Source organism: Macrobrachium rosenbergii, chromosome 26 (genome assembly GCF_040412425.1).
Source record: "Macrobrachium rosenbergii isolate ZJJX-2024 chromosome 26, ASM4041242v1, whole genome shotgun sequence".
Classification (NCBI taxonomy): domain Eukaryota; kingdom Metazoa; phylum Arthropoda; class Malacostraca; order Decapoda; family Palaemonidae; genus Macrobrachium; species Macrobrachium rosenbergii.
Window position 1 is genome coordinate 5,288,508 of NC_089766.1, and position 23,501 is coordinate 5,312,008.

The 23,501-nt window shown below is 38.7% G+C and overlaps 1 protein-coding gene across 4 annotated transcripts in view; it reads right to left on the reverse strand.

Moving 5' to 3' along the window:
• The window catches only part of LOC136852956 (monocarboxylate transporter 10-like), a 530,164-nt gene that overhangs the window by 19,515 nt on the left and 487,148 nt on the right, over nt 1-23,501 (reverse strand). For all 4 annotated transcript variants that reach the window (XM_067128030.1, XM_067128029.1, XM_067128031.1 and 1 more), the window contains 2 exons: nt 15,031-15,216; nt 186-333 (listed from right to left, as the gene is read on the reverse strand). In XM_067128030.1, coding sequence (XP_066984131.1) covers nt 186-333; nt 15,031-15,216 — 334 coding nt within the window. The remainder of the gene's footprint in view (nt 1-185; nt 334-15,030; nt 15,217-23,501) is intronic.

Sequence of the window (23,501 nt, forward strand, 5' to 3'; positions counted from 1 at the left end):
CACGCTACAAAAGGAATTAAATTAAAACAATAATTCTATTATCCTTCCAAGCGTTTCCCAAACTGAAAGAAGAAACCCTAACAAACAGGAAATCTAAATAAGAAGGAGGTAAAATAAAAAAACACCCTCCCTTCCCCCTCAAAAAAAAAAAAAAAAAAAAAAAAAAAAAACCAGGACCCACTTACCCAATGGCGCCTCGGATGAAGACCGACATGACCGTGATGCCCAAACCGCTCCCGCTGACCACGATAATTTCGACGATTTCCCTCCGTCTCTTGAAGTACTGGCCCACCATCAGCGTGGAGGAATCCCTCGTCATTCCTACGCCGATTCCTGCGACGGGGAAGAGAGAGAGAGAGAGAGAGGGTGAGAGAGAGTGAGAGGAAGATGGGTCAGTCTCTGGGCAGCAGATCGGGCGAGAGGTGGGACGTGGGCAGGTATTGGTTTGAACAGAGTTTCTAGAAGGGGGGTTTATAATAATAATAATAATAATAATAATAATAATAATAATAATAATAATAATAATAATAATAATAATATAAAGGTCCTTTTATAATAATAATACTAATATTGATAATAAGCTCATTTCACAATAATAATAATAATAATAATAATAATAATAATAATAATAATAATAATAATAATAATAATACATTTTTAAAAACCTTCCCTCACACTTATGTTCATCCAAATATAGAACCCGTCCCAGCAACAACATCTACAACACCATCTACAACTACAACAAGCAACAACAAATTAACCCTAAGCGCCAAGGGAACCCTTGTCTTAAATGAACAACACCGACTATAATCAAAACAAGAGAAAAATAAAGAAAATAGAAAATAAAAATAAGAAGGAAAATAAAAAAATTAAATAAAAAATACTGTACACAGCAATTAGGAGAACTCTCACCATGCGACGCGATTTTTCCTAACTCGGACAAAACGGAGGGATTACCTCTCTGTCCCCACGGAATACTGATAAAGGAGAGAGAGAGAGAGAGAGAGAGAGAGAGAGAGAGAGAGGGAACTATGTTGGGACACATCATGAACGTAATTTGAACGTACAACTGTGTTGGGGACACATTGGAATATGAACGTACAACTGAGAGAGAGAGAGAGAGAGAGAGAGAGAGAGAGAGAGAGAGACATCGTAATAGAACGAGAACTGAGAGAGAGAGAGAGAGAGAGAGAGAGAGAGAGAGAGAGAGAGAGAGAGAGGAAGGAACTATGTTGGGACACATCGTAGTACTACTGAGAGAGAGAGAGAGAGAGAGAGATGTTGGGACACATTGGAATATGAACGTACATTTGAGAGAGAGAGAGAGAGAGAGAGAGAGAGAGAGAGAGAGAGAGAGAGAGGAACTATGTTGGGGACACACTGGAATATGAACGTATATTTGAGAGAGAGAGAGAGAGAGAGAGAGAGAGAGAGAGAGAGAGAGAGAGAGAGAGAGAGAGAGAGAGAGAGGGACATACAATTGAGAGAGAAAACACCAACAAATAAATTACACTCCAGAAACAAACACACTATGAACAAAAACAACAAAAAACAAGAAACAAACAAAAACAAACACAAAAACACCAAAAAAAAAAAAACATAAGAACCCATTAAATCTAATCCCCGTCGTCTTCTCTAAACCCCCAACACCCCTAGCCCAGCTCCCAGGGACAATAAAAAGATATTATCCTATAAATCATCTATGGGCGGATTGGTACAACCCTCTATCATACAGACAATGGCCTAATATTGTCTTTTAGTGATATCAATTAAATCATTTCCTTTTAATCAAAATAATCTTTTTTTTTTATTTAATACGCTATTCATTTTTCATTTTCTGAAACACCTATTCTTTTTCTCGCTTTCGTTTCATGTATAATGAGTCATTCATTTCAATGTTCATTTGCAACGCTTTATAATGTTTTTGTATAATTCATATATATTTATGAGACAAATAAGCTTTACTGTTTATTGTAATTATTAATGTAAGTAAATCTTCCTTTTGATTTAAATAAAATCCTATTTTTCTGTATAAATTATAATTTTTTCAAATTCATATTTTTCTGTATAAATTAATTTTTGTCCAAATTCATTTTTTTATATAAATTATAATTTTTTCAAGGAATATTTTATTCATTCTCAAGACCATAAAGCTGTAAATCATAATTTAAAAAAATCAATATGGAGTTTTTACTCTTGATGTATAAAACCATAATTTATTCATTTTTTTCTCTTGCCATACATCAAAAAGTATTTTATCTACAACAAAATATATTTTATGCCATATTTTATCGTTATCGTCTATTTTTTTAAGGACTCATTTATGATATTTTTTACGTTAACTCGGAATCTCTCACCAGTTATTTTTTTTTATTATTTCTTAAATGTGTTTTTCCTGAATAAATGTAATAAAAACTGATCTTTTGACTTATCCTCAGGCCTGTAAAATACAGGTCGTCTATAGGAGTGAGTTTATTTTTGTGTGATTATTTTTCCTTCATTCCTCCCTTTGTTTTTCATAGATCAGTATTCTGCTTTTTGTTACTGATCTTTTCATCATGTTTTTGCAAAAAAATATGCGCTTACGTTAACTAATAATAATAATAATAATAATAATAATAATAATAATAATAATAATAATAATAATAATAATAATCATCTGATTTTTCAAATCAACCATAATTGCATTTGCTGATATATTTTAATCTGTGCATACTCAGTTACACTTTCCTATCATTATCCGTTTAATTAATTTATTATTCTTGCGTACTCAGTCATTTCATTCATTATCTATTAATTTCTGTTATTTATTTACTGTTTTCTCACACCCATTCGACAACACGGAATGTACAGAATGGGGAGGGAGGAGGGGAGGGAGGAACAGACACAATAATTGGAAGATAAATCCAATAAATCTTTTCACGGATAATACAGGAAAGTTTTCAACAGACAGAAAAGAAACAGAATATATTAGGAACCTAATCCTTATCAGATCTGCAAAACTATACACTGTTTTTTGGAGCTGACGGTAAATATCAGCAGGCGACATCTGAAGCTCACTGTGATTGGCGGAAGCAAAAATGCATTAACCAATCAAGAGGCCACAAAGGGGCTGATACCATATCTTGTCCCCTCGTTGGAGCTGACGGTAAACATCTGAAGTTCACTGTGATTGGCGGAAGCAAAAACACATCAACCAATCACATGCCACAGAGAGGCTGATACCATATCTTTGTCTTCTACATCTATTGTGATGGTGTTAGCAGGAGGCCTCCCAATGTCTTCCTTCCATTTCTCAGGAAGACAAAGTCCTACTACAGCGTGTTCCTTCCGCTCCTCAGGAAGACGAAGTCCTCCTAACCCGGGGGAAAACTGCTGGGTCAGCAAAAAAATCCCGGGCTGCACTTTTAATATATGGAGAGCGTTTTGGCTGATGTTAATTTCCATTGGGTTGTCGGTTCAAAAAAAAAAAAAAAAAAAAAAAAAAAAAAAAAAGCCTAAAATTTAACTGGTTATTGAATTAAAATCTCTCTCTCTCCGCTTCCACTTTACAATTAAATGGTACTTCTTTTCCTGGTGCAATTCTTCGCCAAATTACTATCTCTCTCTCTCTCTTTCTCTTTCTCTCTCTCATTTCTGCACTTCACAATTACATAGTACTCCTTTTCCTAGTGCAAGTCTTCGCCAAATTGCTCTCTCTCTCTCTCTCTCTCATTAGCACCATAGCCTTACCCGCCAACTCCTCACTCCCTCCCCTCCCCCCTCTCCTTCCCACCTCCTCCACAAAAGCATCGCAAACACACTATAAAACTCCCCGCCGTCGATCTGTCATGACCGCCATAATTCATCTCGAGAAGTTTCCTCTGGAAACTTCAATCGGAGCCGACCGAATTCCACCGGCCTCTTAAGAAGAAGAAGACCCGCAACAAAAAACCCAGGGAGGTCTTCTTCGCAGCTTCCTCCGCGTCGGATTAAACCCGAGCAATTAACCCCGTGAGGTGCGGAGAGGTTGCAGAGATCTGACGGGTGGAGACTTCGCGCCAAAAAGGGGAAAAATAGCCTTAAAAAAATGGCGCGAAAGTTACTTAAAGACGGAGAGATGGAAGAAGTATCTTTGAACGAAAGGAAGGGTTTTAACTTTGACGATTAAGGGAAGAGGGAACTCTGATCGACAGCAATTAATAAGGGAGAGAGAGAGAGAGAGAGAGAGAGAGAGAGAGAGAGAGAGAGAGAGAAATCTCGTGATTAAAATATAATAAAGTATTTGCTGAATGAATATTGGTTAACAAATGGTAATGAGAGAGAGAGAGGGAAATCTGGTGATTAAAATACAATAAATCCTATTTGCTGAACGAATATTGGTTAACAAATGGTAATGAGAGAGAGAGAGAGAGAGAGAGAGAGAGAGAGAGAGAGAGAGAATCTCTTCATTAATATATAATCTATCCCTGTAGCTGAAGTAATGTTCGTGAACACATGCTAATGAGAGAGAGAGAGAGAGAGAGAGAGAGAGAGAGAGAGAGAGAGAGAGAGAGAGAGAGAGAGAGAGAGAGCACTGCCTGTCTTTAAATCGACAGCCTGGATGACAAACCGGACGCGATCCGTACCTGTTCCACGATTTTTCAAACAAAAGTGCAGACTGGAATTTCTTTTGTTAAGTCAGCAATTTTTTTCCCAAGAAGACGAGATCAAACGTCTTCTTGAGAAATGGGGAGAAGAAGAAGAAGAAACACAAAGAAATCTCTCTTTATAAGATTCCTTTCTTTGTACGAATATCTCCATTTTCTAGAGGTATGGGAAACAGATCTTGTCATTGATAAATATACGATTTGGCTCTGTAAATGTATTTAACATTACCTTAGTTTCATGCAAGTATCTGTTTTTAGTTTTCTGTAAAAGAAAGCTATTGTGCCGGCTTTGTCTGTCCGTCCGCACTTTATTCTGTCCTCAATTTATTCTGTCCGCCCTCAGATCTTAAAAACTACTGAGGCTAGAGGGCTGCAAATTGGTATATTGATCATCCACCCTCCAATCATCAAACATACCAAACTGCAGCCCTCTAGCCTCAGTAGTTTTTTCTTTATTTATTTAATCGTGTTCCAGCCATTAAGCATGAATCGACACTACTATGAATAAATTATTTATCCTGTGTAATAATGAGCCCGCGCTTCTGGCAACGATATAGGACAGGCCAACACCGGGGTTTAGTTAAAGTTTCATGGACCGCGACTCATACAGCACTATACCGTGACCATCGAAAGATAGATATATCTTCGGTGACCTTGATTATACGCTGTAGCGGCTGTACAGAAAACACGATTGCGCCAAAGTTTTTTACTTGTTTATACAAAAGCCCCTCCGCCTATGCCACAGACTATATAATCTATTGAAGTTCATCCTTCATCGAAAGAGCTGTAATTGAATGGGAATCTTCCGCCCTCCCCCTTTTAAAAAACAAACAGGTCACTTATCACGCCCACGGCAAACTCCATTTTCCATCGGCCCTTCGAGGGAAGGGTCGTTAATCACAAGAATATGCAAGAAAAAGGGGAAATTCGCAGATTCCTCGCTGATTTGAGAAGAGATATTAACGCCCCCGCGAGGTGGGGGAAAAGGCGCTGTTTTGGCGGGAAAGGGCGTCTACGGGGACTTCGCGCCAAAAGTGGAAAAAATTATTTAAAAAAAAGCGGGCGAAGAGGAAATGAAGTGATAGAGTGCTATTGCGCATGACGCGAAAACACACACGTGCAGAGAGAGAGAGAGAGAGAGAGAGAGAGAGAGAGAGAGAGAGAGAGAGAGAGAGAGAGAGAGAGAAGGGGGACTGAAACCAGACCACTCAAGCTCAGAGAGAGACTAGAGTTTCAGATCAGGAGCAGATACTATGTTTGCCAGAGTTCATTTCTCAAGATTCCAGTATCTATCTCTCTCTCTCTCTCTCTCTCCTTCGGACCCAGTCAACGCCCAGATCGCCAGATCTTTCCACTTCCTTACATGCACACACGTGAGAAAAATGCAGGGGCACAACAGAGAGAGAGAGAGAGAGAGAGAGAGAGAGAGAGAGAGAGAGAGAGAGAGAGAGAGAGAAGAAAAATGTCATAATTATCTGAGATCTGAAACTACAGCGAAGCTTTTAAATGTCTGTTTCTTCATCACTTAGGCAAAACGGGCACCACCTACCCATGGGATCGATTTCAGGTTCTCCCTGGTGGGGAGAAATCGTTAATCACTCAGCTACGGGGATTCGTACGTAAATACGTACAAATATTCTTACATACATACATAAACACACACACACATATATATATATAAACAGAATCTAGAATCTAATTTTTCCATTTTTGTCATTCCCTGGGCTAGTTGGCCTATGCCAGCACGGGGCAAGAATCCCGATCTGAACCTCTGAACTCCGGCCATCCAACCAACAGAGGCTACGGCACTGCCTAAAGTTTCAAACCATAGGTTATAAGGTCTCCAGAAAGAGAGTTCTTCTCTTCTCCCTTCCATTTCTAAGGAAGAGACTTGGTCTCCCATCAGGGGAAAATCTGCTGACTCAGCAAAAGAATTCTCAGAATGCAGATTCAAAACAGAAATGGCATTCCACCTCGGTCGGAAATCTGGTCAATTCGTACCGGATTTCTCGTCCCATTCTGTGACTGCATTTCATTTTTCTACGTTCGTCCTGCTGGCTGTCTATTATCCTGTCTATCGACATGAATATTATTTAGTGTGTGGTTTTAGTGGGGCCATTATTCTCTCTCTCTCTTTTCTCCTCAGAGTAATGTAGGTTTGCAGCCAATTATTCATTTTCCTTTTCAATTTCCATACTTAACCAGAAAATCTTTCTATTCATCAGATAATCTCTCTCTCTCTCTCTCTCTCTCTGTCAGCTAATCTTTCTCTCTATCTCTAAGTTAGTCTCATACTTTCACAAAGAGATATCTCTGATTCCCGTAAGTCAGTATGAAAGAATATTACGTCCTATAAACGCAACCTATCTAAATTCCAAAAACTACTAGTTATGAGTCTGATGCGAGCGGCAATGGCTCACAAGGAGGCCAGGGATTCTTTAGTATTACTTCACTGGTTAAGTTGTATCTGAGGAAAAAGTATAATATATATATATATATATATATATATATATATATATATATATATATGGGAAAAGAATCTATCATGATTTTGCAGTATTTAATAATAAATTTTCTCGGATTTTTTGCTAAGGAAATAATTTCATATTTGTTATCAGAGGTCCTTTACATTAAAATAAGATACAAAAAAGTCCAGCTGGTTAAAATTTCAGTTATTTACTTGATATTATATTACTGGAAGTGTGGAGTTGGAACTCACTTTTCTCAAAAAAAAAAAAAAAAAAAAAATCTGCTCACTCCGTTCCCTAATTCCTTCCACGTGTGTATACGTACGGGAGTGAAAAGATTTGGCTATTTGGCAGGCAGGAGTGTCGGGGTATGACACACCACCCCCCCCCCCCTCCCAGCCCACCCACCCCTTTGAAAACGAAAGAAACGGGAATCATTAGGAATGCCTTTTTGGCAAGGAATTCCTGATTTCTGAGATATTACGTCCATCTTTTTAGAATAAAACTCTAACCTGACCTTTTTTTTTTTCCTTTAGGCAAAATTGCCTTCAACAGGATTTTTCTCTTCCGTTTGAAAAAAAAAAGCTTTCTTAAAAGAAGAACCTTGCTTTCAATAGGTTTGTCTCTAACTAAAATAAACAAAAAAAGTTTAGCGAGATTTTTAATTTTTAATTTTTCTTTTTTTTGCTTTTAGGGCAAAAAAAAAAAAAAAAGCTTCCTTTAAAGAAGGCCTTTGGTGTCAATGGGTTTGTCTCTACTAGAAAAAAATATAGGAAAAATTTCGCGAGCTTTAAATTTGTATTTTTAGCTTTTGTCGCGAACATTGCAGTTTCGTGAGGTTTTTTATTTTATTTTTTCAGATTTTGGCGCGATGACTCTAGTTTCCCGCGCTTTTTTAATATTTTGTCAGCTTTTGGCGCGAACAATCTAGTTTCGCGCATTTTTAAAATGTTTTTTTTTTTCAGCTTTTGGCGCGAACACTCTAGTAATTACGCGCGCTTTTTAATTTTATTCTTAAGCTTTTGGCGAAAACACTCCACTCCGTCGCGGTTTTTAAATTTTTTTTGTTATTTTGGCGCAAACACTCCACTTTCGCGCGCTTAAAAAAAAAATTTTTTTTACTCAATTTTCGTGCGCTTTTTAATTTTTTTTTTTTTTTATTTTGGCCCTAACACTCCACTTTTGTGCGCTTTTTAAATGTTTTTTTTTTATTTTGGCGCAAAACCTCCAGTTCGGCGCGGTTTTTAAATATTTTTTTTTTAGGTTTTGGCGCGAACACTCATTCCATCGAAGCGTTTCCCGCCAATCAGATCATCACAAGCTTCCCCCCCCCCAAAACCCCCCAACACCTCACGGGGTTCATTTCCCCGGCCTTGATTCGACGCGGATTCCGCGAGGAAAAGTTCCCGAGGATTTTTTGGGCCGTAATATTTCTCCTGATGAATGATCCCTCTTTCCTAAAAGGCCGGGCCAGAAAGTCTGGCCCGAGATCTGTTTGTTTTGAGGGAGGGAAAAGTTTTCGGGGGAAATTATAGAGATCTCATGACTGATCGCCGTCGGTAAATTATAGTGCTGGTGATGGGGAGGAGGAGGAGGAGGAGGAGGAGGAGGAGGAGGAGGAGGAGGAGGAGGAGGAGTGGAGGAGGAGCAGGAGGAGGAGCAGGAGGAAGGTGGTGATGGTGATGATGGGTGGGGAGGGGGAGGAGGGGAGGGGAAGAATCCAGTTCATGGAGGGATTATGTGTGTGTGTGTGTGTGTGTGTGTGTGTGTGTGTGTGTGTGTGAGAGAGAGAGAGAGAGAGAGAGAGAGAGAGAGAGAGAGAGAGATTATGGCTGAGAAGAGACTATAAATACAAGTACGACTATAAATACAAGCTCATGCATATATATGTATATATTATACTGTATATATATATATATATATATATATATATATATATATATATATATATCTCACCCCTCTCTTTCTCTCTGTACATAATATATACAGAGAGAGAGAGAGAGAGAGAGAGAGAGAGAGAGAGAGAGAGAGATACCCGTCAAGAATATGAGTATATACACAAGCACAAGCGCCAATATGAGAGAGAGAGAGAGAGAGAGAGAGAGAGAGAGAGAGAGAAAGGACCCCTTTTTTTTATGGCAAAATACTCGTTATCCATATATATATATACATACATAAATACCTTCAAAAACTTACAAGGGACACCAATCACTCAAAAACACAGACCACGTCTCTGGAGCAATGCAGCTTCTCACCCTGACTGACATGAAGTACCGCGCAATAAATATCTCCTGGGAACAATTTTATCGCCGCGGAGACGCTCTGCCGTCCAGACAGTTCTGTCAGTTAATGAAACGGGTGACGTCTCACCTGTCACCTGTCACCCGGGAGGAGACCGGGCGCGTCTTTGCAACTGAATCCCCATACGGTAAAGAACACGGAGTATGCGTTTATGAGTTGCCAAGCACTGCCATCAAACAATACGAAAGTTACAACAAATGTCCTAATTTCTCAAGTAACAATACGACGAAAGCTTGCAGGCAATGGATGATTAAATAGCTCTTTTTAATAATTATGCCTATTTATTTATAAATACGGCTATCTCCAACAATTACAGCCACCGAGAAGGTCAATAATTACCAAAACTACTCCCATAATGCTAACTGGCAACTCCCAAAACCCTTCATGTCTCCCGGGGTATGATGTCATGTTTACAAGGTAGTTTCCACCCGCGGCTGCCAGGTGGCGCTACCTGACGGGACACTAATCGATGTCACCTGTCCGGGCACCGGTGGGTAACAGTGGGTGATGTGGGAGAGATATAGTTTGAACATAATACTGTGGGAAAACTGGGTTTATATATACACACATATACATATACACACATATGTATGTTTATATATACATATATATATATAATGTACATATTTATTTACTTATCTATCTATCTATCTAAATCTATCTATCTGTCTATCTATCTATCTATATATCTATATATATATATATATATATATATATATATATATATATATATGTGTATATGTGTGTGTGTGTGTGTATAATATATAATCTGAGAGAGAGATTATTTCATGAAGATTTGGAATTATTATTATTATTATTATTATTACGTGAAACCACAGAGTCACTGGCCAGTATCACTGCTGCCTACACAATTCTCATCACTATGCAACAACAATTAAGCGAACTATAACTGTATCTTTATTTTCCTTTTCTAGATGAATTGAAATTCCATTCACTTCTAAAAAAAAAACCTTTTCAATGTCCCTACATCATAAAAAAATAAAAAAATAACCTCCACTGCTACCTCAGAAACTCCCCTTCTCCAATTTTAAAAATTCCCTTAAAAAAAAACCTATTCTCTGGACTAACTTGTGCCGTCAGTTTAGCAAGAAATCCTCGTCCCGAAGTTTTTCAAAGTCTGTCATTGTTCCTCGCCGAGTTATTGTTGGGCATCAGAGCGTTTATGCCACGTACTCCGTACCCCAAGAATATCTTGGCACTGGTTACTTTCTTCTCGAAGTTATAATTGCAGAAATGAAGTTGGCATGTGAGAGAGTGAGATACGTTCAGGTTTCTTTTCAGTTCATCTTTTCTGGGCACAAAAGGAAATGGATTTTTTGGTAGACATTTAGCTTGGATGAAAAACATTATAGTACGTTACATTTATATTAAATTATATTATATTATATTATTATCCAATAGAGACTACAGAGCTCTTGGCAGTATTTTTCCTCGCAGAAGGAAACGATTCTATTTTACTGAAAAAAAAAAAAAAATTGGGGGTCCTTTTTAATTCTACTTAATGAAATAAGATTTCTTTCTCTCTGACTGTGGCAACAATTTCTTTCCACTCGTAGTTTCATCACTTTCACCAAAGACAAGTATTTCGCCTTTATCTCCTACTTTTTACCTTATAAAGACCATCCCCCCAAAAGCGCCGTTTTTATCAACTCACCCTTCCCATCCACCATAAAATCAAGTAAAAAATGCGCCAAAGTTTCTTCAGCGCAATCGAGTTTTCTGTACAGCCGTTACAGTGTATAATCAAGGCCACTGAAAACAGTTCTATCTTTCGGTAGTCTCGGTATAATGCTGTATGAACCGCGGCCCTTGAAACTTTAACCACGGTCTGGTGGTGGCCTATCCTATAACGTTGCCAACAGCACGCCTATGGCTAACTTTAACCTTAAATAAAATAAAAACTGCTAAGGCTAGAGGGCTGCAATTTGAAATGTTTGATGATTGGAGGGTGGATGATCAACATAGCAATTTGCAGCACTCTAGCCTTAGTAGTGGGCGGATAGAAAGGGTGCGGACAGAATAAAGTGCGGACAGAAAAAGGTGCGGACGGACAGACAAAGCCGTTAAAATAGTTTTCTTTTACAGAAAACTAAAAAGGACCCTTCTTTAACCAATCCCAAGACTCTGACCTTAGGATATCCACTAAAATCTTTTCTAACCAATCCTCCTGGACCTTCCCCTTTAAACCCTATATCTATTTGATAGACAAAGATTAATTTGGAAAACGAATGGGAATCCAATGACCAAGCCCCAGTACACCTCACACCCCCTCAGCCAAGAATTCGGGACCCTGTGGAGTATCCCATTGGGAAGGGCACCCCTTGGCAGCTCCCACTTCCTGACCTCCGTCAGTCCCCACAGAAGCATCCGAGGTCAGGGAACAGAGAAACACCCAAGCACCTCCCCCTTAGGCATTCCCCCACAGACTGAAGACTCGGAAACTTCAATTCGAACTCGGCCAACCTCCCACCCAAGATCTCTCGGTCCAGGAAATCATCTTTTCACACCGTAAAACGCTGGAATGGTTCTCCATCTTGGTCCGCCATCTTGGTCCTCCATCTTCCAATAGGAAGGACTCAACGTACCCTGCATTCAGTGCAAATCCCTTTACATTCAATGGGGGGAATTATGGAGTAGACCCCCACGTGTCTTTTATAGGGTGCGCCACACGATTCCATTCACTGTCAATGCGGTTATTCCCGTCTAAAAACTCCGGCGTCACGGAAAGCCATGAATGTGTAATGAGACTGACAAATCCCGTCAGCGGTCCGGGGGCGGTTTGGCTTTTAAAACTTGTTCTTTCGATCTCAAAACTATTTTAATAAGGGGTTGAGCACGGGGAAGACGTTCGCCTTTCAGCCTTAAAAATATGTCTCAACGGGGTAGGTGGATCAGTCAGTTCAATTCTGAATAATCGAGAAAGTTGGTCGAATTCAACTTTACGTTAAAGGGGGAAAAAAAAAAGACATTACAACATAAAATACGTGATAAAATATTACTGTAAGATGGAGCACTCATAACCAGAACTTGACTTGTACGGCACCTGATGTGTCAAATAGTAAAATTCAACTGATTTTTCAAGCACGTTGGCAGTAATGATAATACTAACAGTAAAATTCAACTGATTTTTCAAGCATGTTTGCAGTAGTAATATTAATCATGACAGGGAGCTTTGACGAACTGGATGGAATTTTGTAATACTGGGAAAATGCCTTTAGGTGAAAAATCAAGTCGAAAACATACTATAACTCTGGGAAGACAGCGTAAGAAAAATGCCAACTTTGGGAAGATAACATCAGACAAAAGATATCGAACTTGGTAATAGAACGTTAAAAAATAAAAAAGATATCTCTAGGAAGATAACGTAAGCAGTTGCAGAAAAAAAATATGAAAATTCGCGTGGGGAAAAGCTGGCCATAAATAGGGGAATAACCAAAAAATAATGGAAAATTCTATCAACCGTGGGGAGATTGTGACATGCAATCAGGCCGGTAAAGGACGATTGTGGACTGATATCATGCAACTCGAGGGGGCAGACCAAGGGGAAATATGCTAATTTGAGAACCAGAATATAATATTTAATAATTTACAGACTAATGTTTAAAATCATAAGGTTATTATGAGAATGTCAGAAAAACTCGTGATATTTTTTGAAGAATGCGTGGGGGGGAAATCGAGCACCTCTAGGGAAATCAGGCACAAAATCAGTGAAATATTGAAAAGAAATGGGGAAATCTGCAAAGCCTAGGGATAAATGGGAATATTCTGGGCTTCACTATGGAAAGCTAAACAATTTCACGAAAATATATGAAAAAACAACTTAATTCAGCAACAATGGACGCAAAAACACAAAATAACAAAATTTTACCATCCTCAGAATATAGGAAAAAGGTTTAAAAGTTCAATTTGTTTTATATAAATCACAAAATACCTGTGTGCCACTCATTCAAAACTTTAGGTCTTGCAATTTATGTCTTTAACATCTTGCAAATTTAGGTTACGTTGAAATGATTATTCTTGATTATTCTTAATTCTTATATAAAAATCAACATTTCATTCAAACTCTTATTGACGAAAGACTCCTGTCTAAAACAGCCATACTTACTGTATATATATATATATAAAAATATATGTAATATATCATACACATATATATATAAAAATATATGTATATATATATATATATATATATATATATATATATATATATATATATATATATATATATATATATATATATATATATATATATATATATATATAAACAGGTTAAACAATTTATTTCCCTTTACTGTCACTCTGTGGAGTTCAGAACCCAATCTTTTCCTATCCTTTTTTATTTCTTTATACCAAAATTGATTTAAGCATCAAAATCCCCTTCCATCGGCCTTTGCATAAAACAATAAAGAAAATGTATGCACGTACGCATGAATATAATACATATGTAGAGAGAGAGAGAGAGAGAGAGAGAGAGAGAGAGAGAGAGAGAGAGAGAGAGAGAGAGAGAGAGAGAGAGAATGAAATTCTTTCTCTCCTAAACTCATTGTCATTTCATACTTCTCCCGTTTTTTTCAGAGAGAGAGAGTATTGAATTTCTCTCTCTCTCCTATACTCATTGTCATTTCATGCGTTTTTTCCTCCCCCGACCGCCGCTGTGAGGTCACCTGGACTGACATGACCTTAATTTATTCCCTGTCGTAAAAGTCCTTTAATGAATTATAGATCCTAAATAGATAATGAAAACATTTTGAGGGTAAACTAGGTCATTCCCTTTCTCCATAAATTGAAGGTGGGTGACCTAAGCTGAATATTTTTGGAAAGAGAGAGAGAGAGAGAGAGAGAGAGAGAGAGAGAGAGAGAGAGAGAGAGAGAGAGAGAGAGAGAGAGAGAATGATGATTACGAAATTAAAATATCAACAAATCTTTTCATGTCCCCACCCCAAAATCAACTTGCCTATAAGACCCACCTTCCCTAAATCAACTCACCTATAAAACCCACCTTCTCCAAATCAGTTCACTTATACGTTCCCCTTTTCCCAAATCAACTCACCTATACATCCCCTTTTCCCAAATCAACTCACCTATAAGTTGCCCCTTCCCCAAATCAACTCACCTATAAGACCTGCCTTCCCCAAATCAATTCACTTATACGTTATCCTTTTCCCAAACCAACTCACCTATAACCGCCCCACAAAATCAACTCACCTATATGCCCCTTCCCCAATTCAACTCATCCATAAGTCACCCCTTTCCCCAAATCAACACACCTATATGACCCCTTCCCCAAATCAACTCACCTATATGCCCCCTTCCCCTTCAACCCCAAACTAACTCACCCATAAGCCCCCTTCCCCAATTCAACTCACCTATAACCCCCCAAAATCCCTCACCTATATGCCCCCTTCCCCAATTCAACTCACATACAAGTCCCAACCCATTCCCACAGCAACACACCTATATGTCCCCCTTTCCCCAAATCAACTCACCTGTAAGTCACCCCTTCCCCAATTCAACTCGCCTATAACCCCCCAAAATCAACTCACCTATATGTTCCCTTCCCCAATTCAACTAACATACAAGTCCCCCCCAACCATTTCCCCAAATCAACTCACCTATGACGGTCCCATAGCTGAAGAAGAGCTGGTGGAACTGACTAGCAAAGGAGGTGAACAGGCAGCCCAGCGCAGTGACCAGGCCCCCGATGACTGCCGTCAGGCGGGTGGAGTTCCTCCTGCAGACGGCGATGGTGACCGGCGAGACCAGGAGTGCCAGGGAAGTGGATAGCGCCCCTAACCAACCTGGAATTGAGAATTTGAAAAGCATTTATTAGGGTGTTTTTGCTCGGTGAATGAGGTGACATTGATAATTATACCTTAGTTTTACCAAACCACTGAGCTGATTAACAGCCCTCCTAGGGCTGGCCCGAAGGATTAGATCTATTTTACGTGGCTAAGAACCAACTGGTTACCTAGCAACGGGACCTACAGCTTATTGTGGAATCCCAACCCCATTCTAACGAGAAATGAATTTCTATCACCAGAAATAAATTCCTCTAATTCTTCATTGGCCAGTCGGAGAATCGAACGCGGGCCCAGCAGAGCACTAGCTGAGAACGAAACCCACCCGTCCAATAAGGAACTATGAGGTGATATTGAATAGGATATTTAACATAAGTGACTGAAGAGTGTTTATCAATTGAGCTTGCTTGCATGTTTCTCTCTCTCTCTCTCTCTCTCTTTCTCTCTCTCTTCTGGAAATAATTTTAATAATAAGCATTTAGTCAGGTGTTATCAATGGGTTGAATGAGATGAAATTGAACAGAATATTTTGCTTAGCTTGGTAACGAGTCTTATAAGTCGATCTTGCTCGTGCCTCTCTCTCTCTCTCTCTCTCTCTCTCTCTCTCTCTCTCTCTCTCTCTCTCTCTCTCTCTCTCTCTCCACCTGAATTAGGAATTAATAAGCATTCAGTTGGGTGGCATCACTGGGGTGAATAAGATAAAATTCAATGGGAATATTTAACTTGAGTGACTGACAGTTTCATAAATCGATTTTGCTTGCATCTCTCTCTCTCTCTCTCTCTCTCTCTCTCTCTCTCTCTCTCTCTCTCTCTCTCTCTCTCTCTCTCTCACATGGAATTAAGAATTAATAAGCATTTAGTCAGGTGCTATCACAAGGGAGAATAATATGAAACTGAATGGGATATTTTACTTATATGATTGACAAGTTTTGTAAATCTCTATCTCTCTCTCTCTCTCTCTAAATCTAAACTCTCTCTCTCTCTCTCCCAAGACCTAGAAAAGACTCTCTCCTCTCTCTAGAACGACTGAAACAATAAAAATGTAAATGTAAACTGGTAAAGACCCAATAAATTCCAAACACAGAGAGGAGAGAGAGAGAGAGAGAGAGAGAGAGAGAGAGAGAGAGAGAGAGAGAGAGAGAGTCCCAAGACCTAGAAAAGACCTATCTAGACATCCTAGCATCTCTAGAACCTAGACTGATCTAGAGCACCAGAGGGATTCCTAGAGCATAACTTAGATTAAAGGTCTGGGAGCTGATGACCCAATCATGATGGTTCCGGGGAGTGACTGGTGATGGAGAGAGAGAGAGAGAGAGAGAGAGAGAGAGAGAGAGAGAGAGAGAGAGAGAGAGAGAGAGAGAGAGAGAGAGAGAGAGAGAGGTTGGTGGACAGAGGAATTTTGTACACTATGAGAGACAGCTATCTGGAGAGGAATGGGAAACGCATTTATACAGCATGCCTACATAAAGAGAGAGAGAGAGAGAGAGAGAGAGAGAGAGAGAGAGAGAGAGAGAGAGAGAGAGAGAGAGAGAGAGAGAGAAATCATATATATGTATAGTAAAAAAATACAAAAAGATAAACAGATGAACAATGAAGGGATAAAAGTTTAAACAAACTGGGACAAAAATAAGAATAAATAATAAAGAAAAGGCATTAGAAAAGAGTAACAAAGAGAGAGAGAGAGAGAGAGAGAGAGAGAGAGAGAGAGAGAGAGAGAGAGAGAGAGAGAGAGAGAGAAAGGGAAGGGGGAGGGGGGAACAAATTGAATAAAATGAAAGTCTACGAAATGGGCCGTAAATCCGCCTGGAAGACCTACAACTTTAATAAAATTCTCAGGAGAAAAAAAAGAGAAGAAGAAGAAGAAGAAGAAGAAGAAGAAGAAGAAGAAGAAGAAGAAGAAAAAGAACAGACAGACGGAACTTTGACCTGATTGTTTGGGATTTTTTCTGTCAGGTCATAGTTATATGTCCGGATAAAATAAATATATATATATATATATATATATATATATATATATATATATATATATATATATATATATATATATATATATATATATATATATATATATATATATATATAGAGAGAGAGAGAGAGAGAGAGAGAGAGAGAGAGAGAATCTATAAAAGAAAGATCGGATAGAGAAAAAAAAAAAAAAAACAGAACTCGAAGAATGATAAACGAGGTACTCTGGTAAACAGAAGAAAAGAAAAAGCGATAGTAAAAGGGGAAACAGAAGGCGGAGAAAATAGAAGACAGAAAAAATAGAAGAAGACTGAAAATTTCGGTAAACGAGGAATCACGCTGAACAAATAGACTATTTATTCTGACTTAAAACAAGTAAAAAATTACGCCGAAGTTTCTTCGGCGCAATCGAGTTTTATGTACAGCTTATAATCAAGGCCACCGAAAACAGATCTATCCTTCGGTGGTCTCGGTATAATGCTGTATGAGCCGCAGCCCATGAAACTTTAACCAAGGTCTGGTGGTGGCCTATCCTATATCGTTACCAGAAGCACGATCATGGCTAACCTTAACCTTAAATCAAATAAAACCTACTGAGGCTAGAGGGCTGCAATTTGGTATGTTTGATGATTGGAGGGTGGATGAGCAATGTACCAATTTGCAGCCCTCTAGCCTCAGTACTTTTTAAGATCTGAGGTTGGACAAAAAAGTGCCGGACACAATTGTTGTTTTTTTACAGAAAACTTAAATATAGATAGACAGAAACGCAGAAAATTAAAAAGAAAAACTAAAAAATTCAATTACAGTTATGACTATAACACCCACTACAACATTAATTACAACAAAAGGTATAATACAACATTTGAGAATATGCAGTAGTGAAACATAGGAATATATTGAATAACTTTTGTATAGCCTTTATAAGTAGCAGTAGCAGTAGCAGCAGTAATAGCAGTAGTAGAACATAAACACAACATTAAAAGTAGCGAAAGTTGCTGTAGTTATAACTATAACATCCACTACAACAAAAACAGCAACAGTAATAATAAACAATACTAAAACAGTATTACACTTCTCCCAATAATTCGTGTTGTAAAAAAACCTTTTCTTGCAAATCTCATCAGACTGAGACTCCCCAACTCTCTCTCTCTCTCTCTCTCTCTCTCTCTCTCTCTCTCTCATAATTTACGCCCGAATGATTCCAGAGAGATAATTGCCAGAATCAAAAAAGGGAGAGGGCAGGCGTGGGCGGGGTGGGCGTGAGCAGAGAAAGTCTGAAGGAAGGAGAAATAGGAAAAACTAAGAGAAAGAAATAATAAGATGACTCGTCTGTAGAAAAAGGAATCGGAGGGAGAAGGGGGGAGGGAAGTAGGAGGGTGAGGGAAGTAGGAAGGGAGGGAAGGGGAGGGGAGGGGAGGGAAGGGGAAGGGGGGGGAGGGGAGGGAAGGGAAGGAAGGGGAAAGGGGAGGGGAAGGGGAGGGAAGGGGAGGGGGGGGGGGAACTGGTATTTAAAAATAATAAAATTCGAGAGGATCTGATCTTGTTTGTCCTCACCCGGGTGACAGTAGGGGAGACATGACACAGCCAACCACTCCCTGCTAACTGGTTTGTCCGCCCCGGGTGGGGGCGGGGTAGGTAGGGGAACGGGAGGGTAGGGGAGACATCCACCCTCCTCCTGCAAACCTGTATGTCCACCCCGGGTGGGGGCGGGGTAGGCAGGGGAACGGGAGGGTAGGGAAGACATCCACCCTCCTCCTGCAGACCTGTATGTCCGCCCCGGGTGGGGGCGGGGTAGGTAGGGTGTCGGAAGGGTAAGGGAGACAGCAGCCCTGGGTTCCAGCGCGCGTAGCGCGCGCCAACAAGCTCGTTTAAAAATATTTAATGGAATTCTAATCATAAAACTCATTATTTAAAAGTTAAAACTAAACAAACAAACGAACCTATACCACAAAAATTTAAAAAGAAGTACTGGACAGAACTACAATCAGTCGTTGACATGTATTCAACCTGTTTGTGATGTGTATGAGATAAGCTGGTGACGCGTTTATCGCATGTTTTATTGTAGTATGGGCGCACCCTGATGGATGCTTTATCTCGTAAGGTTCTCACGGCCAGAGAGATTACAGACACCGTTAAAATAATATAACAATATATCTTATGTTCATCTCTTTATCTAATGAAACGAAAAAAGAAACATGTAAAAAATGCGCCGAAGTTTCTTCGGCGCAATCGAGTTTTCTGTACAACGTATGCAGTAATGCTGTATGAAACTTTCAGCCACGGCCCATGAAACTCTTACCCGCTGCCCATGAAACTCAGCCACGGCCCGGTGGTGGCCTGTGTTATTGGTACCTACAGCGGTGCCATAAGCACGATTATGGCTAACTTTAATCTTAAATAAAATCAAAACTATTGAGGCTAGAGGGCTGCAATTTGGTACGTTTGATGATTGGAGGGTGGATGATCAACATAGCAATTTGCAGCCCTCTAGCCTCGGTAGTTTTTAAGATCTGAGGGCGGACAGAAAAAGTTCTTAAAAGAAAAAGTGGTATTTAAAAAAATGGAATAAAAAAAATAACGATAACTAAGAACGAATAAAATCAACAAACAAATACGTCTCCACGATGCATGTATGAGGCACAAACACGTCTCCACGACGTATGTATAAAGCAAAAAACAATTAAACTCATACATAAAAGGGACATCCACTTATACATACAAGTCAAGTCTGGGTCGTAAAAATGCACACACTCCATCCACCGACTGCGACAGCCACTCGGAAAATCCCCAAAAGTCTTTAACCCCCGCTAGGGAGAAAGAGAGAGACATCGTAAATCCTCGAATGGAGATGGCCTTTGCAATATCAAGTGATTGCAACAATCCAGTGCAATGTCCCCCCAGACATACATAAAACATAGGCGTAATAAATGCGATGATGAGGGGGGTGGGCGGAAATTGAATTATTAATGCCTCGGGGTACAGATGAAATCAATGGCTGCGTCTAGGGGGAAATGGATCATGTCGTCTAGGGGAAATGGTTAATGACGTCATGTTTATCCCTGCTAATGACGTCATGATGTTTGGATACGTTGATGATGAAGTTAGTGCCTGCCTGTGCAAGCAATGAAGTCACAAGCAATAGTAATGGTAGGAGAATGCAAGATATTTATTGCAAAATACTGCTGTAAGAAACTCATTTCAATGTAACTGATCTCTCTCTCTCTCTCTCTCTCTCTCTCTCTCTCACACATACCAAAAGGAATTCTGACCACGCCACTACGATGACCGGAGGTCATCCCAAACCTGTTCAGAATGGGAGTGCATATCGCAGGTCACACCCGCCGGGTCAGAGGTCACAGAGAGGTCAGGACGGAAATCCTAAGTAGAATTTAAAGTGCGAGACGGACTGAATTCTTAACGTCACTTAAGAGGTTTATAGAATGTTTTGAGTATCTATCTCTGTGCGCTTTTCTTAAGGTAATATATATATATTATATATATATATATATATATATATATATATATATATATAATAATAATAATAATAATAATAATAATAATAATAATAATAATAATAATAATAAGAAGAAGAAGAAGAAGAAGAAGAAGAAGAAGAAGAAGAAGAAACACATCAATAGACAGATAAATAAAAAGACAATGACACATGTCCTAACCCTTGCCACATTCTGGGTGCGAATGTAAGCCTGTGATAAATAGGCGGAGGAGGAGGAGGAGGAGGAGGAGGAAAAAGTACACATGCAAAAAATTGCCATGGCCCGTTCCTGAGAGAGAGAGAGAGAGAGAGAGAGAGAGAGAGAGAGAGAGAGAGAGAGAGAGAGAGAGAGAGAGAGCTGTCAAGTGCAACACCAAGACAAACGACCGCATCTTGTTTACAGTAGCTGAGGAGAGCGTTTACTTAAATCAAAGGATTCCGGGACGTTTACAAACGACTGGAGGCTTCGATGTAATCTACGTAATGTGAAGAATGTATGTATAAGATATACACAGAATCATGTATACTCATACACCATACGAATGCATAAAAACACAAATTACAATTAGAACAGTATAAAAAGTAATGACCACTTTTAAGCTCAAATAGTATTAAGACGAAAAGACTGAAATTGCAATAATAATAACAATAATAATTGGACCAGGGTCATATAAATGCATTTGCATTACGTCGTCAATCTTTCCCAATTCCTTATAAGTTTTAAGTTCAAATTTGAAATTCGTTTTCTTGACTGCAATTGCAATAATAATAATAATAATAATAATAATAATAATAATAATAATAATTGGACCAGGGTCATATACATGCATTTACATACATCTTCAATCTTTCTCAATTCCTTAGAAGCTTTATAATTTCAAATTTGAAATTCGTTTTCTTGGCATTTAATTCCAGTAAGTGTTCGGCAGGATACCCAATTAGATTAGATACCCAATTAGGTTGGATACCCAGTTTTCATACCAATATCTCACAGAAGTCTTTTGGTGGGTATCCACTGCCAACTGGAACCCAATTTTGACACCAATATCTCACAGAAGACTTTTGGTGGGCACCAACTGCCAACTGGAACCCAATTTCAAGTGGACATCTTTTGTTGGATGACCAATTTCGCTCTCTCAATGCCCATATAGAACCCAATTCTAACCCAATTTCAACCCACGTCTCTTTTATTATTTTATACCCAACTTCAAACAATCTTCCCCAAAGACGTTTTGGGAGAAAACTGGAAACCCAGTTTTCTTTTCTTTATTACCAATTTCAACCTATTTTTCGTGACCTGGCAGACACTGAATATTTAAACCACCCAAAAACAGCTATTACAAATGCACAACCAAATAGGCAATTCTTGCAGTAAATAACAACTTGTGTCTTTGTTATTTAAACCACAACATGAAACAAATAACAACAAATCAAATAAATTAGGAAAAAAATCAGCAAATATAAAAAACGAACCGGCAACTACGATGACGTCACTTATCACCAAGTGACGTCACAGCGTGATTTAGGGTCGTACCAATTTCCCTTCGAGGGATGATAGAGAAAAAACGATAAGGAAGAGAGGATTGGAAACGGCTTGATAAGATGATCTACGAAAGGAGGAGGAGGAGGAGGAGGAGGAGGAGGAGATAACAGAAGAAAAGATAATATTATGAAGATGATGATAAAGGGAGGAATGAGGTTCTAATTTCGACTCCTCTCTAACTTTTGAAGTTAAAACTTTATCTTAAGCATCAGATAAAGCCTAATATTTCTTATCTCTCTCTCTCTCTCTCCACCGTTGCAGCTCATACCATCAGAACGGAAGAGGTAATTTAAACAAAAAAGTACAAGAGAGAGAGAGAGAGAGAGAGAGAGAGAGAGAGAGAGAGAGAGAGAGAGAGAGAGAGAGAGAGAGAGGGTGATTTTGGGAGCTAATGTTATGTGATCGATTCCCGGATTGAGAAGGATTGCCTTAGGTTTACGGGACATCTTTAATTTAACCGATACGTTTTTTTCAGTTAAACGTTTTCTCGTTTTCTATCACTTGAAACGTTTTCTTTAACATGTGGCTTACACACACACACACACACACACACACACACACACACATATATATATATATATATATATATATATATATATATATATATATATATACTGTTTAAATGTATAGTTTTAAATGTATAGTTCCTAATGAATGATACAACAATAACAACAATAATGTATTAATTAAAACTGTATCAGACTGAACATAGGCCTTTTACAGCAATAATGTATTAATTGAACTGTATCAGACTGAACGTAGGCCTATTACAACAAGAATGTATTAAACTGTATCAGACTGAACATAGGCCTATTACAACAACAATGTATTAATTGAACTGTATCAGACTGAACATAGGCCTATTACAACAAAAATGTATTAATTAAACTGTATCAGATTGGCCATAGGCCTATTACTTCCTATATAGGCCTCAGACACCATAATCTTAACCACATATAAATCTGACGATTGTAAAATTAATAATCAATATAATGACCGTTTTGATAATTAAAAATCTTGTCACCTTCAAAACAGACTGTCTACCTGTCAGTCTGAACTGAAGAAGACTGACTCTAGGTAGGCCTAGGCAACAGGGCAATGAGCCTCCACAATAGGCCTACTCCTTTGACAGGAAGATGGATTGCTCAGTTTTCTTTTAAGCCAATTTCTATTCTCGGAAGGACAGACTTTCATTTCCCAAAAACAGTCTTGGATTGGTGATACGTATATACAGTATATATACATATGTATCATACATACATACTACTTATTTATATATATAAA